The sequence below is a fragment of the Camelus dromedarius genome, chromosome 13 (assembly GCF_036321535.1).
Source record: "Camelus dromedarius isolate mCamDro1 chromosome 13, mCamDro1.pat, whole genome shotgun sequence".
NCBI classification, from domain to species: domain Eukaryota; kingdom Metazoa; phylum Chordata; class Mammalia; order Artiodactyla; family Camelidae; genus Camelus; species Camelus dromedarius.
The window spans coordinates 68,135,148-68,161,524 of NC_087448.1; the positions used below are offsets into that span (position 1 = coordinate 68,135,148).

At 48.2% G+C, this 26,377-nt stretch overlaps 1 protein-coding gene across 2 annotated transcripts in view; it reads right to left on the bottom strand.

The window, feature by feature from the left end:
• The window catches only part of ATP8A2 (ATPase phospholipid transporting 8A2), a 417,266-nt gene that overhangs the window by 234,250 nt on the left and 156,639 nt on the right, over positions 1-26,377 (bottom strand). For both annotated transcript variants that reach the window (XM_031465780.2, XM_064493258.1), the window contains exon 25: positions 4,111-4,283. In XM_031465780.2, the coding sequence (XP_031321640.2) occupies positions 4,111-4,283 (173 nt within the window). The remainder of the gene's footprint in view (positions 1-4,110; positions 4,284-26,377) is intronic.

Below are 26,377 nucleotides of genomic sequence, written 5' to 3' on the forward strand. Positions count from 1 at the left end.
TTTATCCACTTTTGCACAACATTCATAAGTTTCTGAATCAACACAGATGGGAAACAAGGCATCATTTTCCGAAAAAAAATTATTTTCTTCTATTATTAGAGAAAAGGGTAACTTTCACAACTATGAAATCTTAGAGATGAAAGGCGAACATCAAGGTCGGCCTTATGTTTGAAGTCACACAGTAAACTGAACTTGAGTTTAAATTCTCAATGAACAGGAAGCATATCCAAAAGGTGTTAGTGTTTTTTATTTTAAAGTATGTTTTTTTTTAATCTTAAGTGCAAGACCAGCCAAGAAACGTCTCCCAGAGCAGTAAAACGGTGCCCTGTCCTAGCTTCCTCTTCTCAATTAAGGCTTCTATTTTGTAGACAGTAACAGTCTTTAATTTGAAATTTCCTCTTTCTGTGCCAATTCCAGTTTGAACTCCTTCCTGTGAAGCGGTTAAGGAGACAGGGTGATGGGACACAAAGCCCTCTGAGAGCGGCCAAAGCAGGAGGGAAAAAAGATTTTTCCTTCCGTCTCCAGCACCTGGCCTGGCAGAGGGCGTGCTCCTGTCGAGCCTGAAGGCCTTCCTGGCTCCTCCCCGAGAATCCAAGCGGACTCGATCTGATTTCCATTTGAAAAGCCATGAAGTTAGAGCGGGTGTGCTTTGATTCGCTTTTACCAGCTCTTCGGTGTTGTTTCTTATTATTTCTGGTGGGGCTGGTTTTTGCTCACCACCAAGGCAGAGGATGGACCAGCATGGCAGTTGCTCGGGATGATGACTTTCTCAGCGTGACTCTGGGCTCTGGGTGGGACCGGGACCAGCTGGTAGAAAGAAGGTCCCGCCCACTCAGCCACGTGACAGTGCTGACACAAAAGGGGAGACTAAGAAAGCACCTCCCCACCCTCTCTACCCTCCTTGCCACGTGCTTGTCCCCCATCTGAAGTGCCCCCGTGGGATCCAGGAAAGAAGGCACAGTTATCAGCTGCTTAGAAAAGTGGGCTTGTCAGATATGACACCAAAACACCAGGGACAAAAGAAGAAACACAGAAGCTGGATGTCATCAAAGTCAACATCTTTTGTCTGCAAACAACACTATCAGGAAAATGAAAAGACAGCCTACAGAATGAGAAAAAAAATTTGAAATCTTATATCTAATAAAAATGCTTTGTATGCATGTTGGCACACTGCTGTACACCAGAAACTGACACACTGTAACTGATTGTACTTCAATTAAAAATACTTTGTACCCAGAGCATATAAAGAACTCTTACAATTCAGTCATAAAAAGACAAATAATCCAATTAAAAATGTGCAAAGGACTTGAACAGACAGTTCTCCAAAGAAGATACACAAATGGCCAACAAGCACATGAAAAGATTCATCATCAGGGAAATGCAAATCAGAACCACAGTGAGACACCAACTCACACCCACTAGGCTAACCAATCAAAGGAAACATAATAACAAGTGTTGGCAGGGATGTGGAGAAACTGGAACACTGACACACCAACACGCCCCTGGTGGGAGCATACAAGGGTGAATACACTCGAAACCAGTCTGATGGGTCCTCTAAAGGTTCAACACAGTTACCTCCTGACCCAGCACTTCTGCTCCTGGGTAAGTACCCAAGAGAAATAAACGCACAAATCCACACAAAAACTTGCACCTGAATCTTCAGAGCAGCATTACCCATAACAGTCAAAAAGTATCAGTAATCCAAATGTTCAACAAAATGAATAGACGTGGTCTCTCTCTCCAATGGAATAATACTCAGTTATGAAAAGGAATGAAGTTCAAACACATGCTACAACAGGAGTGAACCTGGAAAACATGATGTTTGGTGAAAAAAGCCAGTCAGAAAAAAGACTATATTTTTAATGACTGCATTCCTATAAAATATCCCAAATAGGCAAATCTACAGAGACGAGAAAGCAGATCAGTGGTTGTTTAGTAGTGAGGGGGGCTGGGAGGGTGAGGGGGGTGGGGGCTGATATTGATAAAGGGGTTTCTTTGGGGGGTGATCAAAATATTCTAAAATTGGCTATAACAGTTCTAAAACTCTGTGACTATTCTAAAAGCCAATGAACTGTTACACACTTTAAATGAACTGCATGGCATGGGAATTTTATCTCAATGAAGATTTTTTTTTTTTAAAGGGAAAGAGACCCCTGTAAAACCAGGAAGCATAGTTTTTCATTTCCAGATGCTCTGGTCATTCCTCCCCGTCCCGCATCCCTCACAGCAGCACCGAGCTTCCTGACTTAAAGGCAAAACACCCAAACACATTTGAATGTGTTCCTCGCCCCCCGGTCCTTGGACATCCTGCAACCACAAGCACAAAAGTAGCACGCTTTTCCATCCCAGATGCTCCACTAGTCACTCCAGCCTCCTTGGCTGTTGGTAGCAGGTTTGAAAGTAAACAAAGGAGATCAGGACAGTAGAATAGAATGACAGGGAAAATCATTACATGAGGACAGACACTCAGGGTTTTGGGGGAGGCATATTCGTAAGGAAATGACAACAGATTCTTTGGTGTTGTACAGGAAACAGCCAGGGAGGAGGCGGCAAGGCTGGGAAGATGTGGGAGAGAGAATGGCCGGCAGGTGAGCTTGCCCTCAGATCTGCTGGGTATTCCAACAGGCAGTGCCGGGAGGCTGGGGCAGACAGGTGTGGCGGGTGATGCCACTAGGGCCTTCTAATAAGGTCACTCATCAATGTGACACTAGTTATTCCAACTGGACCATGCTCGAACCCACAGTGGGTGTTCTTAAAGGACTAGCGCAGCAAGGAGTTAAAAAGCCCTCTAACAACTGGCTTCTGAGAAAACACCAACAAACACAATGCATGTAAAAGTGTATGACCTACACTTCAACCGAGGTCATTTTTTTAAGAAATCCAAAAAATGCAAAACAGTGTATAACCATAAAATATAAGAGCAGGCACAAATGAAGCTATTAATCCAGTAACAGGCACTGAGCATTTACGCACACACAGGACTGACTGCCTGAGCAAAGGGCTTTCAGAAGTGGGACGGTCCCTCTCACCTTTGAAGCTGTTTACTGCAAAGCTGGGGTGGTGCCACCCATCTTTACAGAGTTTATTTTCTGTATACGATCACACCTCATTTTATCATGCTTTGCTTTATTGTGCTTTATAGATACCGTATTTTTTTTACAAACTGAAGGCTTGGGGCAACCCTGCGTCAGGCAAGTCTATTGGCACCATTTTTCCAACAGCATTTGCTCACTTTCTATCTTCTCGACTCTGCGTCACATTTTAGTAATTCTTGAAATATTCCAAACCCTCGACCGGCTAAAAGATCATGACTCACTGAAGGCTCAGACGATGGTGAACATTTTTTAGCAATAAAGTATTTTTGGCTTAAGGTGTGGACATTGGTTTTTTTCGACATAATGCTATGGCACACTTAACAGCCCACAGTATAGTGTGAACACGACTTCTGTCTGCACTGGGAAAACAAGACGTTCACGGGATTCACATCATGGCTTCATAGCCATTCACTGGAACCAAGCCTGTAGACCTGTAGTGTCTCTGAGGGACACCTATAATTTGCCTGACTTTCAGATCTCTGTGAAAACTGGACCTTGCATGGCTGGTCATCTATGGGATGTAACAATCCCACCCTAAAACACTTTCCCAGACTTCAAGAAAAGTCAACAAAGGTGTCTGGTTAGATCCTAAAACAAAAATTGGCAGAGCATGGCCCCAACCAAATATCCACCATCCAACAGAAAAGCAGCACCAAGGTCCCACAAGGCTTGGAGGTCGAGCGCACCCCTCCAGAACCGAGGAACCAAGTCCCCGGGGCCCTTCTAATGCCCCCACCAGCCTGAGGCCACATTCTCCCACTTTATCCCACCCTGGCTCTGATCACTTCTGTCTTCTCAGAAGATAGTAAGTGAAACAAAAATGTAAAACCCACTAACTGCCTTCCAGAAAATCTGGGAGTGGACAGTTGAGTTTCTATTTTTTGTTTGAATTTTTGTTTTGCACTTTTTCACCCCAAAACGTCACCCCTAGAATTCCCAGGCACTGGTTCTTTTACGGCAGCATGGGCTGCAGATGCGTCAGAGCGCAGATCCCGGGCAGCACTCCCACGCCCACCTGCAGCAGATGACAGCCTTGCACGACAGGGCCAGGTCCAGGAAGCTCCTCCTGACCTCGAAGGACAGCGCATACTTCAGTGTGTGGCCGTCGATAATGAGGGCCACGTCGTTCTCCCTGCCCAGCAGGCCCCCGAGGTCCGCGCAGTGCTGGGTGATGGCTGCCCGCGTCGCCTGAAACGAGATTGGGGGGGAGCATTTCAATATATCAAAAAACAGAAGTTTCACAAAGGCAGACAAAAGACCCAGAAATCGAAAGGAAGCCCCTGAAAAATGAGAATATGGCCACTGTGATGTAAAACATAGAGACACAGCTCAACCTGGCATATTTATTCATTATAATCTCCTGGGCTGCCCTCCAGGTCTGCGTTCTGGGGGGAAGCACCCCTGGAGCAATACTGACACCTGATACTTACAGTAACCTACTCCGGCTGCAGTCAGCCGTGGATCTAGAGTTTGCAAACTCTTCCCCCTTGGAACTTTAATTACTAATGTTCTTATGACTGTGACTTATGTTCTTGTGACTGTTTCTCTCCTCTCCTTTATACTACATACATGTTATTCTTGGTGCCCCTAGAACAGGAAACTCCAAGTAAACAAGTGTTTTTTGGGAAAAGGTAACATTGCTGGCGCTTAAATGCCAAGCATTTCTCAGTTCGCACAAGGTCATCTTGAAAGCATCCAAAAGATATTAGCAAATATAAAAATAACACAAAGGATTAACTTCTGTACTCTGCTGAGCTCTTCAAAGTAAACCATTTCTCTCCATCTATCATCAGAGTAAGAATGAAATAATTTTTTCATGTTACAGAAAATATCTAATTAAACTGCCAATACCTTTTAAATCATTACTACCAGCCTTGCAAACTGACTATACTTATATATATATATATACACACACACACACACAAAATATAAAATTACTACCAGCCAAAGTAATTGCCTTGGTGTGATGTTTATCATCAGATGGAATTAAAGCACAGAATCATTTTTAAGATTAAAAAATGATGTTCTGATCTTTCCGGGTATCATAACTTATGACTATGAGCAGGATAACTGGTTGAAATACAAGAATACAATTTTTGGTTCACAATAAAAAAAAAATGCTTTAAGTTAATCAAGGATCCACCAAAGTCTGCTGAAATTATTCTGTCCAGACAACTGTCCTTTGCCCACTAAGTTACACTTACATGTAATCTATCACACGATAACATCAGTTACTGTTAAGAAATACATGAGTGAGCGGGAATCCTACCGCTCATTAAACTGAGGGTCAGCTACATCACAAAGTGAGCAGTGTTTCTGCTCAATCTTCCTTCTCAACAAGAGACTCTGACAATGTCAAAACAAGACACGCTGATGGCACGATTGTGACTCAGTGATCAGGTGGCCTGGGGTCTCGTCCCAACTCCCACTCAGTGATCAGGTGGCCTGGGGTCTGGTCCCAACTCCCACTCAGTGATCAGGTGGCCTGGGGTCTCGTCCCAACTCCCACTCAGTGATCAGGTGGCCTGGGGTCTGGTCCCAACCCCCACTCAGTGATCAGGTGGCCTGGGGTCTCGTCCCAACTCCCACTCAGTGATCAGGTGGTCTGGGGTCTGGTCCCAACCCCCCAACTACGACCTCTGAACCTCTTTACACAGCAGTTTTCTCGTGTAAAACGGAGCGAATACTCACTTCCTAGCACTTTTGTTATGAAAACTGAGCTACTGAGTGTGACCTGCCGGGCACGTGATGAGCCCCGTACAACCCACTCCCCTTCCCATTACTATGTCTTCGCTGGGAGCTTCCCACGCCAGGCAGTGCGTCAGCGCCATCAGTGACAGTGCCTGCTTTGTCCACGTACTAACAGAAGAGTGGATAGAATAATGCCCTAGAGTAAAAGGTAAATTGACTTTGACTAAAAAATAAAGGACACTTTCTATATCTCATTCTTGATTAGTTGTGTAATTCTGAATCTCAACAAAACATCTATGTTTACTTTATCTGTGCAAACAGCCTGCCCTTTCGAATCTAGGTAGAGGAGAAAGTTCCACCCACTTTGGGAAACGCCAGCTTGGGAGCCTGGGGGGGTTCACCGGGGAACTGGGAACAGTCTGGGCAGTTCCAGAGGGTGTGCTGCCGGGCTCAGTGCACAGTGGACAGAGAACCCTCCTGGGAAACACCTCACCAAAGTGATGAGGCTGGGTCGCAGATCTGGGCCGTGGACAGTGGGCCAGTGCTGTGGGAGAGGCACGGTCTAGCCCAGGGTCCTTGACGCCCATCAGCCTCTTCCGTGGGTTTATGGAGGAAAAGGCTGAGGATACAAATCCCTGAGATGTGAAGACCTTTCCTGTGGCTTCTCCTTAAGGGGGCAGAGCACAGGTGGAGACAAGCAGAGATGGTGATATTACAAAGGGCACTTTCTCTACTGGGGCTACTTGTGGAGCATGCATGAGGACAGGCTGTCCAGCAGGAAGCAGGGAGTAAGGAGGCCTGACTATCGGCAGCTGACCACCTACTGGTATGGGAGACTCGGGTGTCCTAGGGGCCAGACCGCCAGATCACGCCTGAGCAAAGGGAATACAAATGGCAGAATCGTGCTGAGAACACTAGGCTCCTGATGTCCCCCCAGGGCCCCAGGATCACACCCCTGCCCCTCCCTCGAAAGGAATACAGCTGCCCTTATCTAAGTCTCAGAAGGCAGCTGCAAAGAAAAAAACAAGAACTGGTTAGAACCAACTAGGCCTAAGATGGCGGAGGAGTTGACCTCCAGTGACCTTGAGCCTCTTCCACCCACTGTCACACACTAACTCCTGAATCACGCACCCACCACGGCAGCTGGCCATCACCATGACAACAACCGGAAAAACCAAGTGACTGAAAAGTAGTGCTGCCTGAGTTCTGGCTCCAGACCACACCCCTGTTCTGGGAGCAGTCACGACATTCCTCCCGCTCTTTCCAGCTCCCTCCCTTTTACCTCGACCCTCCTATCAAATGGTGTCTCCACCCGAAACGGGCTGAGAGGCTGACCTGTGAACTAAGTTCCTGCTTCTCCATTCTTTGTCACTGAATGAAACCTGTGCTGTTCCAACCTCAGCATGGGTTTCATTACTGACCATGCAAATTCATGCAGAAAAAGAACCTCCCTGGCCCAGACAAGGGGGCTCAGCCTGGGCTGCTTGTGAAAACCTTAATCCCCAATGTATCTGAAGATAGGATCTCTTTGGGAGGTCACTAGGTCATGAGGGTGGGGCCCTCACAATGGGATTAGTGCCCTTATAAGAAGAGGCAGGAAGAGTTTCTTCCCTGCCCCTTCCTCCCTCCACCTTCAATTCTAATCTCCCCCTCTGGCCACGTGGGTCCACTGCAAGAAGACAGCCCCTCTGCAAACCAGGAAGTGAGCCCTCATCAGACGCTGACAGCTTGATGCTGGGCTTCCAGCCTCCACAACTACCAGGGGTAAATTCCTGTTGCTTAAGCCACCCAGTCTACGGTGCTTTTGTTACAGCAGCCCAAGCTGACTAAGACCAAAGGCCACTCCTTGGGCCTGCTGGCGATGCTGCAGTCTCCCTGACATAGAGGATTTGGAGATGAAAAGACATATTGGCAACCATAGCACAGCACAGGCACACAGTCACTGCACAAGCACCAGACTATCACATTTATTGTCTGGAGCAAGTCTTCTGCTCTAACATGGTGACTATAGTGACAGATGCAGGCATGGACCGCAGCATAGGAGGTGAGGCTGCGAACACACGGAGGGGGTGGGTGGGGCAAGGCCAGTGGGAGAAGGTGATGCCCATGGGAGTAACCATCCGATGGCTGTGCTGAACTGCACGCTGTAGAAACATGGCGGCCGTGCTCTCCACCAGCAGCCAGAGCACCTTTACTAAACCCCACAACAGCAATAAAAGAAATTTCACGTTTATATTCCATTAACCAGTCATTTCCCCACACACTGGTCAAGAGTACAGAACGTTAACAAACACTAGTTTTCTGATGCTTAAAGGGTTCAGTTCAGCAGCGACACGAGTCAAACCCATTACAATCAGCCAAGCACGGTGCAGTCACTGCAGCGCCTGCTGAGCCCCGTGCTATCCACCCCCAGAGGTCTTACCGTGCAATCAGGGTGGCAGGCCCCGAAACAAAGGAGACAGTGAAGAGCTGCTACTCCCCCGTGGGCAGGCCGCAGACGTCACTGCCATCATACCCAGGCTGCTTCGGCCCATTTCTGTGTTTGGCTGAAATTATACTAAACTGTAAATTCAATGAAGGCCGAAACTCCCTTTGCCAACGTCTGCTCATGCAAGTCCACAGCAGGTGCTCAGTAAATTTGCTGACTTCGGAAATGAATTGATGCGTCTAAGTCTTGATTCCACACCTTCACCATACCATCTTTAAGAGATTATTTATAGGGCGTGAAGGCATCTGTCTGCACTCCTCGTGGGCTGTTCAGCCTCCCTGGTACATTTTCCTGAAAAAAATGATGATTCTCGATTCTTCTTGCTCCCTGTATTCTGGCCTTGTTGCCATCAAGGTCCTCTCCATCTAACCTCCCTCCTTACCTGAACCACCCTGAACTGCTCCCTTCATCTGCTCAGAATCACAGCTTCACCTTTGAGGCTGAAAACCTCTCCCACCACTAAAACCCCTCCAGACCCATCCTTCCAGCCCCACCCTTGACGCGTCTCCAGCCTCTACTTAGGTTTTACTTCCTCCGCTTTCAGTGGCCACTCAGCAAGAATCTTCGATCAAACCCAGACTGGCTTGGCTCACCACACACATGCGGCAGAATATAGGTCCCTTCTGAGCCGTTCCAGAGCAAGCCAATCGGAGGTATTACTATCACAAACAGTTCCTTATTCTCAAATGGACTATGATTCAAGAGTCTATTTGTAAGTTAGTTATTGGGCACTTAGAATCTATTTTCCCAAAGGAACGATGTTACAGATTGTGGTTGGATCCCAGGGCCCGTTAATGCCTATTAAGCCTTGTTGCTAAAATTTATACTGCGGTCTCTTATTTTAATAAAAAACCAATTACTGAAAGTTACAGTGGACTTAGCTGTTACGAGGGGCACAGGGAGTTGGGGCTGGGGGTTCATTCCCTGAAAGATATGAATATGAAACATTCGAAAATTCTTAATTAGAGCTTGCCTTGTAGGCATGAGTGTTAAAAATATATTTTCAGCCTTTCACATGTGTTCTGCAATTTTATTTTCTTTCACAGTTGAAATACACATGACTTAAAGCCAAAAGTGGGCGATGGTGTCTGAAGACGGATCTCTCAGCCACGCCAGACACACGCTTTTCCCTAGACGTGCTGCACAGGGAGCTCCGCACGTCTTGTCAGTAAGGTCGGCACTCGCCCCTGTGTTTCCGGATCTTAAAGAAGATTATATACACACCGGGACAGGGCTACCCTACGAGCTCAGGGAACGGTTCTCTCTGCTGATGCACAGATCAAAGGTTTACCTGATGGACCCTGAGCACGGCTAAAGTGCAGCCCCCTCCACCCACGAGCAAGTGGGATCTGAAAGGTAGTTCTACTGTGAACCACCTTGGATTTAATAAATGAACCAGGAAAGATGACAATTTCTAGAACCTGGTTGCATTTCTACCAATCTGCAGACAGCAGGGATCTTTCCTCAAAATTAAACCATTTCAGCAGCATTGAACTCTGTCAAGGCAGGTAACCCTCTCCCCTCTTGGGAGCTTGGCAGCGTCACGAGTGATTTCTGACACATCTTAGTAGCAGCAGCTGCCTCGGCCCTCACTTTGATGCTCTGCAAATTCCAACTGGCTTGGAGCTGATGATGCTGAAAGCCAGGACGCTAGAGTTTCATGAGCGGCCACTCAACCGAATCACACTCAGCCTTCAAGTTCGAGAGAGAACTACAAACAACCTTCTCCCGAATTAACCTCGGGCGAGTGAGCATCTGAGGACCACGCTCATCCTCTAGACCACGGTGCAGAATGGGTTTGTGGTTCTCCCATCCTGCTATTCCTTGTGCTGGTCCCTCGCCACATGTCTCCTCAGCATCACACGCTCCTCTTGCACAGATCTCTCCCACTGTCCACCTCTCACGCCAGGTACCGCACTCACCTGCCACTGCCAGGTGTGTTTTTTGCTTTTACTATCATGTTCATTTCCAGTATGATCATACCCCTTTCTTGACAACACTAATACTCCCAATGCTTTCGCACTGATGGACCCTAATGGGTGTCAAAGTTTTTGTAAAACTGAGGACCAAACACCAATCATACATGCTGTGAGTCTCTCAAAATTTCAAGTTCATTAGCCAACCAGGGGGACCTCTTTTAAATGTGTAACATTGCAGATTTCCTAGAACACGAATAATTTCAAGGAAGATGGGATGATACTGCACAGGCACGTAGCAAACATCCTCCAGAGATGATGTGGCCTCCTGCTCCCAGCGCCCAAGTGTCCGGCTAGTACCCTCTGGTCACCTTTTACCGCCACCCCTATCAGGCATTTCTCTACACTGGCCGTCTCTACCTCCCACAGAATGTTTCTATTTCCAATAAAAAAAATGAGCTTCTCGGAATAAAGCAGCCTAATTTACTGAATTTGCACTAGCACATGAGCCTCTATAGAAGGTTTTTGGATTTGTTTTGCTTTCGTGAATCAGCTTCAATGAGTTAAAATGAACATGAAGCTGAGTGATGTTAAGCATACATCTCAATGAGTTTTGCCAAAAGTACACAAAGGGGTTTCAAGACATACAACTAAGTGAAGCGTAGTAACGCAAGTCATCCACCAGGGATGTTTCTGTGCAGGGTAGTAACAACAGTGTACGTAGGCCAGCCAAGAATCCCTCTTCCAGGTGGTCACGTGACCTCCTCTACAGTTAAGACATAAGATTTCCACCACCCCAGAATGTCCCCGCCCGCCATTCTGCAGGCAGCCCAGTCCCCTCACCCCAGCATCCAGCCGTCACTGATCGAGGGCTACAGCTCTGCCTTTTCTGGAACGCCACACAAACAGGAGTCAGAGCTCAGTCTTCCTGCCTGGCCTGCTCACTTAGCCTCGTTCTTTGAGGTCTGTCCAGTGTTCGGCACTAATCAGTAATTTATTCCCTTCTGTTTCCAAATACGATTCCAATGTGTGGCGATGCTGTAATTTGTCCACTCACTGATTATTGTACGCTGGGGTTTTTTTTTTTTCCACTTTTAGGATATTCTGAACAATTCTACTATAAACATTCACATACCAGTCTTTGTGTGGACGTATGTTTTCATTGCTCTTGGGTAGATACGTAAGGTTGGGATCAGTCTGTCATACCCTCTACAGATACATACAGAGCACGTGCAAGTTTACTTCTATGGGACTGCGAGACGGTTCTCCAAAGTGCTGGCACCACTTTGCCTTCTCGCCAGTCTCCTAGCTCTGCCCCATTTTTGCAAACACTTCCACCACTGGTCTTTTTCATTTCAGCCACTCTAATGTGTACGGGGTGCTAGACTGAGTAGTTTTAATTTGCACTTCCCAAATGACTAATGGTGTCCAATGGTTTTAGTGCTTACTGAATTAAATCAGCTTCTATCTGCTGTAATTTCAGAACACACGACTAAGAGCAGTGAGCGAATTCACAGAGGACAGAGGACACCAGGACAGCTTTCGTGTTGGGGGATGACAACCGGGTGCCTAGGCTGCCCCACGAAGCCCTCTTCAGGGCTGAGATAGCCTAGTGTTTTCCGTTTCTTCTTTCCTTTTTACATCTCACATGCCTAAAAGATCTACATTTTCCTGCAAAGGCGTCCTGGGCAGCCTTCAAGGAGAGTCAGGAAGTCAGCGCATGAGAGAAACCCAGCAGCAGCTGCTCGTGAACAAGTGTCATTTAAAAGAAAGAGACCATTTATTCACTTAGGCTTCAGGGTCTCGAAAGTTTGAAAACTATCAATCACCACTGTTTATCGAAAGAAAATGTGACCAACAGTTGTGACAGAGCTCAAATCACAGAGGCTAAAAAAATCCCGTGAAAAGACGTACTTTCTTTCACTTCTCAAAAGATATTAAATAGCAAACGTAATACGCTTAATTTATTTTCTTCCAAAAAACTAGATTTTTTATTTCAGTACCAGGAACCCTTGTACAGGCTAAACAAATATATTCTTGAACCGCTGGGTATAAGAAGATATCAAAAATAACTTATATGCCTGAGAAGGCACTTGCTCTTTGACCCTTGACTACAGATCACTCTGCAGTTTATTGGGATGTGGAATTCTTCTTAGAGAAGATCACCCTTTCTCTTTAAGCAATGATTTCAAAGCATGAGCTTCCCGCAGGAGGAACGTGGAATCAGCATTTGTGAGCAATCACTCAGCCATGTATAAACTGACCCTCTGGAATTCCACGAACAGTTGCTGGTCACACATCTGTCCAGATCGAAGTCTCTGTATATTTTGAGGACACGATGAATCACATTTCAAATTGTCACATGAAGATGAAAAGGAAGGTATGTATGTATGTATATGACTGAAACATGATGTTGTACACCAGAAACTGACACACTGTAAATTAACTACACTTCAACTAAAAAAAGGGTTAAAAAATAAGACAAAGTAAAATAATCACATTAACCAGGAATAATTTTACTGTGAGCATAACCATCTTAGCTTAGTTACTTAATTTCCTGACCTCTGGAGATTTAAACTGGTACCTTTTCACAGATCTACAGAACAGTCATTGCGCTTAGTATTTCTAAGGTTACCTTGATTCTTGGAGGAATTAGAAAGAGCCCAAACCAAACACCATGGTGATCGAGTTTAGAAATTTAACAAGAAAGTACTGCAGAGAAAGTTGCTAGGGAGTTTTTAATGAACCCTGTGAGTATGGCAGGCACACCTGGGCAAAGGAAGACGAGTGCTGTTATCTCCCACCAAAAGATGAAACACCAACTGCAAACTGAAGATGTACATGGCTTCCCAGTGACAAAGGCTAATATCTGCTATGTCATCACAGGAAGCACATCGTCGTAGCACAAAGTCTTCTCAATTCTTGAACTACTTACTTGCTATATGATAAATCAGTTTCTTCATAAACACTCACAAACTTTTGAAATAAACCTCATGGATTCCGCGTAAGGAAATGAACATCATAACATCAACTGGTTAATTTCCTGACGTTGGGGATTTAAGCTTTTATCATTAATATTTCAATAATACAGCCATTGCACTTAATACTTCTAAAGGCATCTTGACTCCTAGAGGAATTATAATGTGTCCAGACTATGTTTAGACTTGTGTAAACAAAAACAGTAAAAAAAAAAAAAAATCTGAAAGAGAAATGGTGAAGGCAGATCATATAAAAAATTCCAAATGCACATGTGGCAGCTGCAGGCTGTGCAGAGACAGAGAAGACTGCGGCCACGGGAAGAAAATGGGACTGTGAGCGCCCACCCACTGTCCACTAAAACCGAAGCACAGGACCTGGAGAGCTGAGACAGGCTGCCACCCCAGGCTCCCCGGCTGCAGCTGGTCCCCACATACACACACTGGCCCAGTTCCGGAAAGAGCCTGCCAACGGGGCCTCCTCAGTTTTCCCTGAATCGGCAGGCGACGGGGAGGCTGAGTGTTTGGTGAGAGGAGAGAACAGCTGCACACAAATCCTCCACGGCATTAAGAGAACATCTCATGTCTCTGTGGACCCCTGTTGGCGCCCTGAAAACTAGGAAGACTTTCTGAATGACAGTCTCCAGTTGGTAAAGTCAGGGGGCACACTCTCTGATGTGTACATTTTAAAAATAAATAAATAAAACCAAATAAGTAAAAAATACCAGAGAAGTCTCATTTCCGCAGGAGACTCCACACTGATGACAGGTGCACCTGGGCACCTGACAGGGCGGTGAACCCATCACCAGCCGGGGAAGGCGGAGGTGGGCTCTAAGGCAGACTGGGACCCTCCCCACCTGTCTCTTCTCTACACAGACCAGCAAGGACTCGAGGTCATGGGACAGAAGTTTACACTGGAATATAGAGCCGGGTAAAAAAATCCTTTACATCACCTTAAGCCATCAAGAGTCTATTAGTTACAGAAGCTTCAAGGGGTAGAGAGGCCCAGAGAGAAAGAAAAAGTGACACAGACAAGGGCCCACTCCAGCCAAAGATGACTGCATGGGCATGGCCAGGAGCAGGCCCGCAGGCCTGGAAGGCACGGTGACCCCCAGGCGTTAGGCGTCAGGGCGGGCCGGGGAGGGGAGGCTGGAAGCATTAGAATTCCCTCCCAGAGCCTGCGGGGAGCCAGCACAGGTTTCTACGTACAAAAATACCACCCAGATGATCACATGTGGAAAATGGAGTGGACGAGCACACAGACCTGCTGAGGGGCTTCAGATGCTCAGGGTCTCACGTCCTCTGGGAAAATGGAGACAAGACCAAGAAACAGCACTTAAGAAAAAGGACACATAGTGAGTGGTCAGAGGACAAGAGAGAGCCGGAGATAAGTGTAAGCTTCCAGCTGGGGGAGGGGGGGATGAGGTGGGAAGCCCCATGAAAAGACCAGCAGGACCCACAGGCAGGGCCACTACTTTCCTGCCAGCGCCATCCAGTTCCCTGGCCCGGCAGCGTTATCTCACTTTTTGCTTCTGTAAAACAACTTGCTTCTAGGAAACTGGAACTTATCCCTAAGATTCTATTGGTTCCCTAAGCTCACTCCTGATTGGTCCATTTCTAAAAAGCTCATTCCTGACTAGTCCACTTTGTTACACCTTGTTTGCATATGATGTTGCAAAGTCTGGACTGGCAGCCTATAAAAGCCTGTGTAAACCTACAGAGGAGGTCCAGAGCTTGGAGCGTTAACTCCTCTGGGCCCGCTGGCATAATAAACCTGAGTTCTCCAACCCTCAGAGTGCTGCTTGGTCTCACCAGGATCCAGGTTGCTGTCACACTGAGCTGTAACACACTTTGCTGCAACAGGGAGTGGACAGGGCCCATCCCTGGGGAGAGGAACAGGAGGACAGGGGGTGGGGTGCATAGCCAGGGACTAGGGGACAGAAGAGAGTGGAGTGTGACTTTGTGGAAGAGAGAGTTGGGTCTTTGGTTTAAGAGGGACCTACTGTTCCCTGGGAGACCATGGTGGGCAGGCCGGCTGGGATGCTCAGGGACCAGGGAGCCTCTCTGGCACTGCTCTGGGGCCACTGCCTCTCAGAAGCCACCCCGGCCACTGCGCTGGTTCCGCCAGCAAAGTTCTGACGGAACATCCACAGCTGGTTCTTGGTGGACTGTGCACCCTCTCCATCAATGCTTGCCGGAGAGCGGAGACAGAAATCATTGGGTAGTTTTCTTGCTGCTCCTTCTAGGTGAGCAGAGCAAACCTAGCACTCAGCCTGCAGCAGGATGACAAAGCGCGGCCTCCCCGAGACTCCACCCACCAGAACCACCACTCCCATCCCAAGAATCACCCTGCTCATGCTGGCCCCTCCACGCATCACCCCCCATCTTGGGACAAGGGCCCTCGATGGCAGTGTTTATAAAGTCCTGGTGACGTCAGCTCAGCGGACCACCCACACGTTCGGAGAGCAAGTGAGGAACGCGACTGAGACACGGCCAGGACCCCAGGCCCAACTCCCCCGGGGACCGGACGGTCAGCTGGCCGATGGGCGTGAGGCACGTTCATGGTGTGGGTGCTGGGGTCAGGGGGCAGGGGTCCCCCAGAGCCTGGACACCAGGGACCTCAGTCGTGAAAACACACTGACTTATGGGTGGAACGACAACAGCTTACGCTTATCTGGACAAAATGTTCTGACAGAAGATCTGAGTGGCCAAGAAACACAATCGATAGTTTGATTTTAGGTTAGTTATGCATCAAACCTTAAAAAAATGTAATAGAAAAAAAATCCCCAAACCGAACTTTTTTAGCCCAAATGTTAAAACCAGGAGATTTCACATGAAAACCCTGACTTCCAGTTGCTCCTGGAAACCTACACTATCTGGGAGCCCTGGGCCCATGTTCCCGCCCAGCCAGCGCCAGCTGCACCTGACAGACACAGCTGGCCGTGCCGTCTCCCCGCCCTGCCCACCCTCCCTGCCCCCCATGACCTGGCACCAGCAGCCCTGCTCCTGGGCAGTGCTGCTCTGTCCTCCCACCCCCTCGCCCCTGGAAGTGGGAATCACATGACTAGGGCCGGCCATGGCTCCCTGTCTGGGGGCGCTGATCTACCTCAAACACTCCCAGCACGTTCCTGGCCCCACAGGCCCGAGCCGGGCCCTCTCATCTTAAGGAGCACTGTCTTCTTTCATCTCTAGGAGGATGAGACTGGCACAGAGACGGGCCCCCACGAGGGCGCTGCCCGGCTTCTGTCCTGGGGTGTCGTGTCTGGATGAGGTGCCAGATTCCTTATTCCCCCTAAGTGATGAAGGTTTACCCCCTAAAATTAAACTGGTAATTCTGGGGGAACGTACAAATTCCAAGATTTAAAACTCCCAAAGGATCCAGAGGAATGAATGTTTCCTGAAGTTTCTTAAATAGCTTTCTGCAGAGACGTCACCCCTAACACTTACACACACACACACACACACACACACACACACACACACACACACACACACACACACACACACAGATTTCCAGATGGCCAGCATTTCTATTGGGAAAAATAAAATGTCAGCTTAACTATTTAAAACTTTGAATAAGGTGGCATTTTCAGTGTGGTTAGTAACTTCTCATGTGCCTATGAGAGCTTCTTTCTTTGTATACATATTTGAGGGGGAGGGGTCCCAAGCCTCAGTACTAAAAGCTTGAGAGAAGAGATGAAAAGTTATTCTGAGAAAAATATATACATATATCCTATATATTATATATACTACATATATAATATATAAAGTATAATATATAAAATATTTATATACTATATATACACTATGTATTATATACCAAATGTTCACATATATATATATCAGAAACCATTTTTGTAAACCTTAATAAACTCTATTCAACAAACACTATGCTGTTACTCATAGGTGATGCTCAAAGAAAGTACTGGGGATAAATACTTCTCACCTCCCCATCTTCAGGAAACTCACTTCCTACCAGGGACACAGGAATGAAAATAAAACAGAGTAAGTGCATTTAAAGCAGCCAAGACATGGAAGCAAACTAAATGTCCATCCACAGATGACTGGATAAAGAAGCTGTGGTGTTTATATGATGGAATACCATTTAGCCATAAAAAAGAAGGAAATAACGTCATTTGCAGCAACATGGATGGACCTGGAGATCGTCATACTAAGTGAAGTAAGCCAGAAAGAGAAAGAAAAATACCATGTGGTATCACGTATATGTGGAATCTAAAAAAATTACACAAATGAACTTATTTACAAAACAGAAAGACTCATAAACATAGAAAATAAACTTACGGTCACTAGCGGGGAAGAAAGGGGGAGGGATAAATGGGGAGTTTGGGATTTGCAGATACACACAACTATATATAAAATAGATACACAACAAAGTCCTACTGTAGAGCACAGGGAACTCTATTCAATACCTTGTAATGAGATGGGAAGCGCCATGAAAAAGATCGGCAGGACCCCCAGACAGAGCCACTCTCTCCTGCTGGTACCATCCACTTCCCTGGCCCAGTGGCATTACCTCGCTTTTTAAACTCTGAAATGGCTTACTTCTAGGAAAGTGGAACTTACCCCTAAGATTCTATTGGTTCCCTGAGCTAACTCCTGACTGGTCCATTTGTAGGGCTTCATTTGAATGGAGCTCACTCCTGATTGGTCCATTTCCCTCACTCCTGATTGGTCCATTTCCCTCACTCCTGATTGGCCCATTTCCCTCACTCCTGATTGGTCCATTTCTACAAAGTTTGTTCCTAATTAGTCACCTTTGTTATACCTCATTTGCATATGATGTTACAAAATGTTGCAAAGTCTAGACTGGTAGCCTATAAAAGGCTGTATAAACCTACAGACAGGGTCCACAGCTTCGAGTACTAACTCCTCTGGGCCTGCTGGCATAATAAACCTGAGTTCTCCAACCCTCTGAATGCTGCTTGGTCTCTCGCCCGGATCCAGGTTGCTGTCACAATTGAGCTATAACACTGAGCTGTAAATAACACTGAGCTGTAACACACTTTGCTGCAACAGTAATAGCCTATAATGAAAAAGAATATGAAAAGGAATATATATAGATGTGTATATCTGAAACACTATACTGTACACCAGAAATTAACACAACATTGTAAACCGACTACACTTCAATTAAAAAAAAAAACAGGATAAGTGCTACAATAGAAGGCTGTGAAAAGAAGAAGAATGTAATAAATGAAAGAGAGAGGCAAGGAGCAAGAGAAAACTACTAAAATTAACAGAGCTTAGTTTATAATTGTCAACCTTAAAAGAGAAGTAAAAGAGGAAGATGTAATACCAGAAAATGTAGCGGAGGTCAGGGATGGACAAAGAAAGCTCCGGCAAAGAAGCATCAAGCCTGCAAAGGAACTGCAGCTGGACACCTGTTCTCACCTGTCAGCATCTGGGCAGGACCCTAGACAAGCTCTGGAGAGCTGGGCTTGGGGCTAGAGGGAAAGGCCTTGGGTGGAGAAAGGTGAATTTCTGAATCATGTAAGAAAAATGATTCAGGGCTCAGTCCAAGGAGCTCTGTTCCACACACATGGCGAGGCCTGCCTGGGGAGATGCCGCAGTTGAAGACATTTCAGGACAGAACCACAGGGCTGGATAGCAACGTGAGGCCAGGGGAGGGGCTGTTAACCTCAACAACAGCTGGATGGCCCTGGTGGAGGTGGAGAAGGCCAGAGGGAGGAGGAAAGCGGAGGAAGAGCAGACAAGGAGTTCAATTTTTGAGCATATTCATTAAACACAACACAACCTTCTCAGATGTAGCTTGAAGCCTAATAAACTTCTCCAAGACAACTCTTAAAGATTTGAGTTATCCCTGAATTTAAGAAGCCCACAGACTCACAAGGGTGCAGATTCGCTATGTATCTATGCTACAGGTTATATTTTATACCCTGGAACAGAAGAAAAAATTACAAACACCAGAAATAAGTGGGAAATGATGATTTGCAGGAGACCAGAGTGTCCCTAATGCTTGAAACTATGTAGAGAAGGGAAAAAAAGAGAAGCAGCTCTGTTTTCCAGATTCACGTGTAACAGGTTCTAAATCCAGTACAGATCTGACCTTTGCTTTAAATAGATTTTCTCAGAGAGAAGGGAAGAAAACATTGATTCATCCAAGACTCCAGAACGACCTACTGTTCACGTTACTTGAAATAATGTCTGCTTTAAATCAGAATTCTTGAGACACAGAAATAAATATACCAAGAGGTCTCTAATTCTATGCTTTCGCCTGCTGATTATTTTCATTCACAACAGTGGACGAACTCGATACAGCTTTTCCAGAAGAAGGCCCACGACCACAGAGCAGAACACACGGGGGTGTCAATCAGGTCGCAGGCGCCCAGGCTCTGGCTTCAGCTCAGCCAACATCAACACGTTCAAGAGGAGTGTGTGAAACGGAGAGGGCTTCTCAGGCGTTCCAAGGCCTGTGTTAATTTAGTGACATTTGGGTACAGGGGAAACCCAGGAGCAAAAATGTTTCCAGGAAGATCGAAAAAGGTGAAGCCAGAATCATTCAATATCAGAACTATTCACTCACTAAACATGAAACATACATGCTTTCTACTCTGCTCCGCTCAGCCACTAAGATCAATGTTACCAATTTAAGGGCTAATTAGGTGGTTAAGACATAATCCTGGCCCTAAGCCTTCTTACTTGATTCTTTAGCAGTTTTACTTCCTCTCAAGAATTTTGAGTGTTCCGGTGTTCGTTTTAAACCATTGTCAGAAGACAGTGGGCGAGACAAATACGAATGCAGCTGACCCTTGAATGACACGGGTTTTGGGTGGGTCCACTCACATGCAGATTTTTTGCAGTAAATAAAGTGCCTGCATTTTCATTTTACAGACTTTTAACTAGGTATGGGGGAAAGTTTGTGTTTGATCACAATATGTGAGATCAAAAGAACTAGTGTTTACGACCTGATTCTACCCAAAATGTTTCCACTATCAGCCCTTGGATGAATCAGCAATTCCTTTGTTTTAGAGATCAAGATAGAATACGGATTTTCAACAGCACAGGGCTGGGTGCCCCCTAACCCCTGCTTTGCTCAAGGGTCAACTGAATAAATCTAATAGAAGTCTGCCTCACTGTCTGTTTGCTTCTGTTTGGGGAAGAATTTGAAAATGCTCTTTGGATACCATGTAGATAAATGACCTCAGGGCACCAGGCAGGTAATAAAGGTATGACTGTGACATTAAGGAGTGGTGGGGTCTGCGGCCAACAGGAAAGGGCCTGTCCCACCCAACAGTATGCACGCAGAAGTACACATTAAATCCAGCAGAAGTGCATTACTCTTCTCCCAAATTAAGCATGTTGAGAATCTTATACATCTAGAAGACATACAACCCAAAGGACCAACCACAGCCCAGAGAAAGGGCTGACTCGGAGAATGAGTAGAAATTGCTCACCCACACTCTCCACCAGAACCTCACCTTGGATGCGGCAGCTGCCACAGCTTCACATCCAAGGGCAGCACATTCACGCAGCCTCCCTCCTCGTGGGCTTCCTCGTCTGTTTACCCTGCGCACCGTTACTAAAATCACCTCACACTGTGGTACTAGCACACCCTCTCTCTGCTCATGGTCTGTCTCTGTGTCCTATTCAAAGTCAGTAGAGATCAACTGCATGTTTGGCTTCTGTTCGTTGCCTGGTTTCCATTAGTAGGAATCTTTCAGACAAACGACCTCAGTCTCTCTCTAGCTGCACTTAGAATGTATTCTTTAAAATCCAAAGTGAGACTATTAGGTATAAGGGAGTCGCTGATACACGGGAAAACAGCCAGAAGACAGTGGCCTGGACAGCAGGCCGGTGAGAGCACCGCCTCATAGTCCTTAAGTCACCATCCACCAAGGGGGGAAGGCTTCATCGCTGCTCTAAGCCAACACACACATGTGCATCCTCAGAGCAGGCCTCAAAGCCCAGGGACTCGGGGGACACAGCCTGCAGCCCAGAACCCGCCGAGTTCAACAATCCTTGGGGTGTAACACGATCGGTCTCCCTGCAGAAACTCTCCGGAGGGTGCCTTTCTGAAGGACGTGAGCAGCGGGCATGGCCCCTCCCCAGCAGTGCACCCCACAGACAGAAAGCAACCCCACTAAAGAAGGGGGGAAGCACACGTGGATGAGTTGTAAGGGTTTTCACGGCAGATGGAGAAAACTGTGGCCAAGTAAAGCAGCAACACAACTAAGGGCAACAGCAGCCGAGAAGCGGGCCGGGTGGGCCAGCCTCTCCGTCCGGTCACATTCCTCAGAACTCAAGGTTCTGGACAAGGGGTGGAGGCAGGGTCCAGGGAACCACAGAACCCACAAGGGAGGGCAGAAGCTGAGGAAGACAGACTTGGGAAAGCAGTGCGGCTGCTGAGAGCAGCTCTTCCCCGAAGCTTCCTACACCTTCACTAAAACCGCAATGGCACTTCTTACTTGAGCAGTCTAAATGACAAAGAACAGTAATCACAGTTTGTTTTTTTCCCAAATCCAGCTTTCCTTCGGGTGTCGTTATGCCCAGAGAGCCCTGCGCAGAGACTGACATGCACTTGACATGTTTTTCTTGTGCACTTCAGCCAAGGACCAGAGTGCTCTTTTGGCCTGGATCATGGTCAGGTGTCTTCACTTGGTCGGGACTCACCCTCCGACCAGGGAGAGGGCCATCCAGACCACGTCCCCAGGGGCAGCCCAAAGCTCTCCTCTGCTCCTCTCCATTCTAAGAGGACACAGAACAGAACAGACCACTGGGGTTCTCCTTGTCTCCCTGACAGATCACTGTTTTCACACATTTTCAGCAAGTAAATCACTTTGAAGTGTTCTCAAAGGGCCGGGGGCATTGTTTTAGTAAGGGGAGGAGTGGGGGGGAGAAGGAATGAAACGGCTGTGTCTACGGCGGGGAAGCAGGCCTGTCCACACTGCCTACCGGTGCACATCTCCTTTCCCCTGGGGAGAAACAGCCGCTCCTGGAACTGCCCTGGAAACAACGAGAAGGGCTCCCTGCTGGCCTCCTTCCCCTGCCCTGTACGGAACAGAGGGGCCACTGCCCAAGCCAACGGCCGCCAGCATGTGCTGCTGTCCCCAGCACCACACACCAGTCAATCTCCGGAAGAATCACGAGTGTGGAGACGTTAAAGGAAACACCATTTCACTCCGCAGCCAATATGGGAAGAACCTTCTAAAACCATCGGCACCGAGCCCAGGCTCACCTTCCAATGCAGCTCCGGGAAAACAGATTAAAGACGCTGGTTCTCCTGCATCTGGGACCACAGGGGACAAAGGTGACGAAACTGCGGGGCCTCTTGCCACCCCCAGGCCCTCGATTTTGGTTCATCCAGCTGCCTGGACTCAGACCTTTGTTATTTTTTTCTGAAAACAGTTTCCTAACCTTCAAAGACTCTTTTCTCCAGAAAGCCAGTCTAGAATTCCCAGTTTTCCCGGAGGCTGTTGCAAAAGGAATCAGTCACTTCAAATCCAACTGTTTCCCTCTCGTCAGAAAAATGTCCCGAGGCTGGTCGACGGCACCGTCTGAGGCGACAATCACCAGTGAGCCGTCCGCACGGTGGACCCATCAGACCGGAAGACCTCAGTTCTACACTGACGCACGGAGACCCTGTCATAAAACCTGTGAAGGAAACCCACCGCCCACAAACCCACACGCCGGGACTCCCAAGGCCCTGACGGCAGAGACGGGCAGGCCGTGAAGGGAAACGATGGCTTTGCGATGCTGGAGGAAGCCCCTTACCTTCCTTTCAGAGAGCCGGGCGCAGAGCGCTTCTCGGGCCGCGGCCGCGGGCGGCCCTCGCCCCCGCCTGGAGCTGCCGGCACGACGCGTTCCTCCCCGCCTCCCACACCCGAGCCTGGCGCGCGGGTCCGCGGCTCGCGGGGCCTTGGCCTCCGTCCCTTGAGCCGCTACCCCTTCCCGGGCTGCCACAGGGAGCCCCGGCGGGGCGCAGACAATGGAAGAGCACTCTCGCGGTTCTCGGGGCTGGATGTCTGAACGCAAGGTGTCAGCAGGGCCGCGGCCCCTCAACACCCCGAAGGGGACGCCTCCCAGCCCTCCTACCTGCCGCGGGAGCCAGCAGCCAGGGGCCGCGGCCGCACGCGCTCCAGCCTCCGCGCACGCGCTCCAGCCCCCGCCCGCGCTGGGCACGAGCGCACGCGCTCCTCTCTTCTCGCGAGGACACGGCCCCGCCCGGTCCCCCTCTCCAGCGGGACCGCGTTTCAACTGATGGCATCGGCAGGGCCCCTGCTTCCAGCTCCTGCCTGTCCTAATCCCCGTGACCGTCTGTATTTCTGCTTTTCCTAATCCACACTCTGTTCTGAACCCACACAATCCATCTGTAGAGCCTCAGAGGAGCACGGCACTAACAGTATCAACTGGTCTCATTTCATGTCCCTTGACGGCGACTCTGCCCCAGTCCTCTCCGGACCTTCCCTCACAATCACCACCTGAGATCCAGAGCCTTCGTTCATCCCGAAGGAAATGTGCAAACACTTAACTGCGGGCTACTAGGCATTTAACTTAGGTTCAAGATCCCATGGTCCCCGAGATGAACATAACCGCCCGCCCGGACTTGAGAGCGCGTCGGGGACCTGAACACGCAGGCGGCGCAGCACTCAGCGCGGTGAGTGATGCAGGCCAGGCAGCAGAGGAGCGACACGCGCGCCCAGGAATCCCGGGCCCCAGGGTAAGAGAAGTGGCATCGTCTCCCCAGGAGTCGGTCCCTGGCCTCTCTTTGGTGACAGCGTTTGATTCCAAATTCGCCAACTCGGCTTCTGGTGGTTGGGACCCAACCCCAGCCTGGATTTCCCCCTGTGCTTACAACAAGGCATCTCCTCCCACCAGCTGAATGTTCCCAGAGCGCCTGGAACCCAGCAAGCCTATGGCAAAGGCCTTCGTCAGCGTCCAGTCCTTCCCAGCACGGCTGTTCGATACCAGTTCATTTCACCGCCATGCTCTCAGTCACTCAAACTAGAATCCTGGTATCTTCCCTGACCCTTCCCTCTCTTTCGTCCCCCCATGGCTTAACTGATTTCCAAGTGCAACTTTAAAATTCTGACTCGAGAACTATCCACCATTGTCTACTTTTTTCCACTACCAGAGCCAGGCCGTGACTCATGTCCTCATTCATTCACTGTGATTATTGCAAAGACATCTTCACCGGGCTCCCTCCTCCAGTTTCCACCCCTGCAATCCAACTTATGGACAACGTGCATTTTCACAGCGTTTTACAGCTTATAAAACGCTCCCACATGAATCTCTTCTCATGCCCACATCGGCCAGCCTGCGGCGGTGGAGAGAGCAAGTATCATTCTCTTTTGTGAAGAGGAAATGGCCCAGGAGAGTCAGTGACCTGCGCAAGGTCCCAGAGCAAGGGGAGGCAGAGAGAGAACTCTACCCCGGCTTGGATTCTAGGGACAGAGCCCCACAGCCACACTGCTGCCACTGACATCATCCCAAAGAATACTTCTGATTCCAGGTCATGCAGAAAACACCTGCCCAAGAGCCAGCCACCACCTGGCAGCCGTCTTCCAGGGACTCGGGTCCAGCAGCCCTGCCCTCCGGCCACAGAAGCAGCCCGCCCCCAGGCACTGCATCCAGACCAGAGCCAGCGCCCGCAGGGAAATGCCAAGGCTCAATCAGCAACCACCGCTTTGGAACTTTGGATCTGGGTAATTCGGTGAGCTCGGCAGCTTCCCGGGGGCTTAACTCCATCAGCTCAACAATACTCCTGGCCACATCCTCCACCAGCCGCCGGCCCGATCACTAAGCACCCTCTGTTCTTCTCCCCAACCTCCTCCATCACTGCTAAAATTACCACCCAGGCGTGGACGTCTATGTAGCATGATACTCCATGACGACAGCACGGTGAGCCCAACCTTACACAGCCAGCAAATGACTGACAGCAGTTCACCAGTCATAGGTGCTGTGCAGGTATGAGGGGCACAGGGCTGAAGGCCAGTTCCTGCCACCTCGCACTCCGCGTGCCTCTCCGACCGCATCCACCGCATCCCAGCACACCTGAGCTGCCCTAGGTCATCTCCCATCCATTCCTCTTAAATGTCCAGCATTCCTGCATACGGTCATCACCAAAATCTGCCACTCTCTGAAGATACCACTTGCCCTGTACCCTCTGTGGAATTTTCTGTGTCCTTCCCCCTCCCTCCCTCCCTCCTGGGCACCGATCATCGCCACGGTGCTCCTTCCAGGATCTCTGGACCACTCCCACTCCCATCAGCATCTCTCTTCCCTCTGAAGCACACGTTATCCACCAGCATCCTTGTTCCCACCCTCTTGGCAGTTATTGGATGAACTCTTTCTCGTTCTCTGAGGACAGAGCAGATTGAAGATAGTTGAACTCAAATGTAAACTAGGGACCATGAGAAGACACTTTCCTATATTAAACCCTAACAAGGAACGAAAAACAAGGAATCCATCTCTCCTGTTGCCCCTTCCTCCTTTACGCTCAACCAGACCGAGCCGTTCTATGCCTCCTAGACTCATCTGCACACTCGCACTTTTCCCCAGAACCATCCTCTACCACCTCCTGTCTGTTGGAGTACCCTTCACTCTTGAAAAAGGAATGTAAGGCCCCTCCTCTTCCACCAGGTCTCCTGTGAGCCCCAGCCCAGGGATTTTCCTGACCACCTTCTAATAAGTCATATTCAATCTGTACAGAGAGCAAGACTGTGGTGGGGGTTAGAAGCCAGGCTGGGGAGTTTACATGTAAAGTCTTTAAAAAACAGAGAACTGTTATGAATGTTAGACCAGCATCACTTCAGTAGAACTTTCTGTGATGATGGAAATGCTCCTCTCTACTATCCACGTGTGGTAAGTGACCACCTGATATGCAGCCAGAGCAACAAGGTTACTAACATTTCCATTTCATTTAACTTAATTTAAACCACCACATGTGGCTGGTGGCAACTGGCATGGGAAGCAGATTTCTAGACTAAGTTGATGCCATGGTAGAAGAGTTTTTAAAAACATGAGTCTCACCAGAAGAAAACTCTAATTCAAAAAAGATACATGCAGCCCACTATTCATAGCAGCACTATTTACAATAGCAAAGACACAAAAACAACCCAAATGTCCATGTGGTATATCTATACAATGGAATACTACTCAGTCATAAAAAAGAATGAAATAATGCCATTTGCAGCAACACGGATGGACCTAGAGATTATCATACAAAGTGAA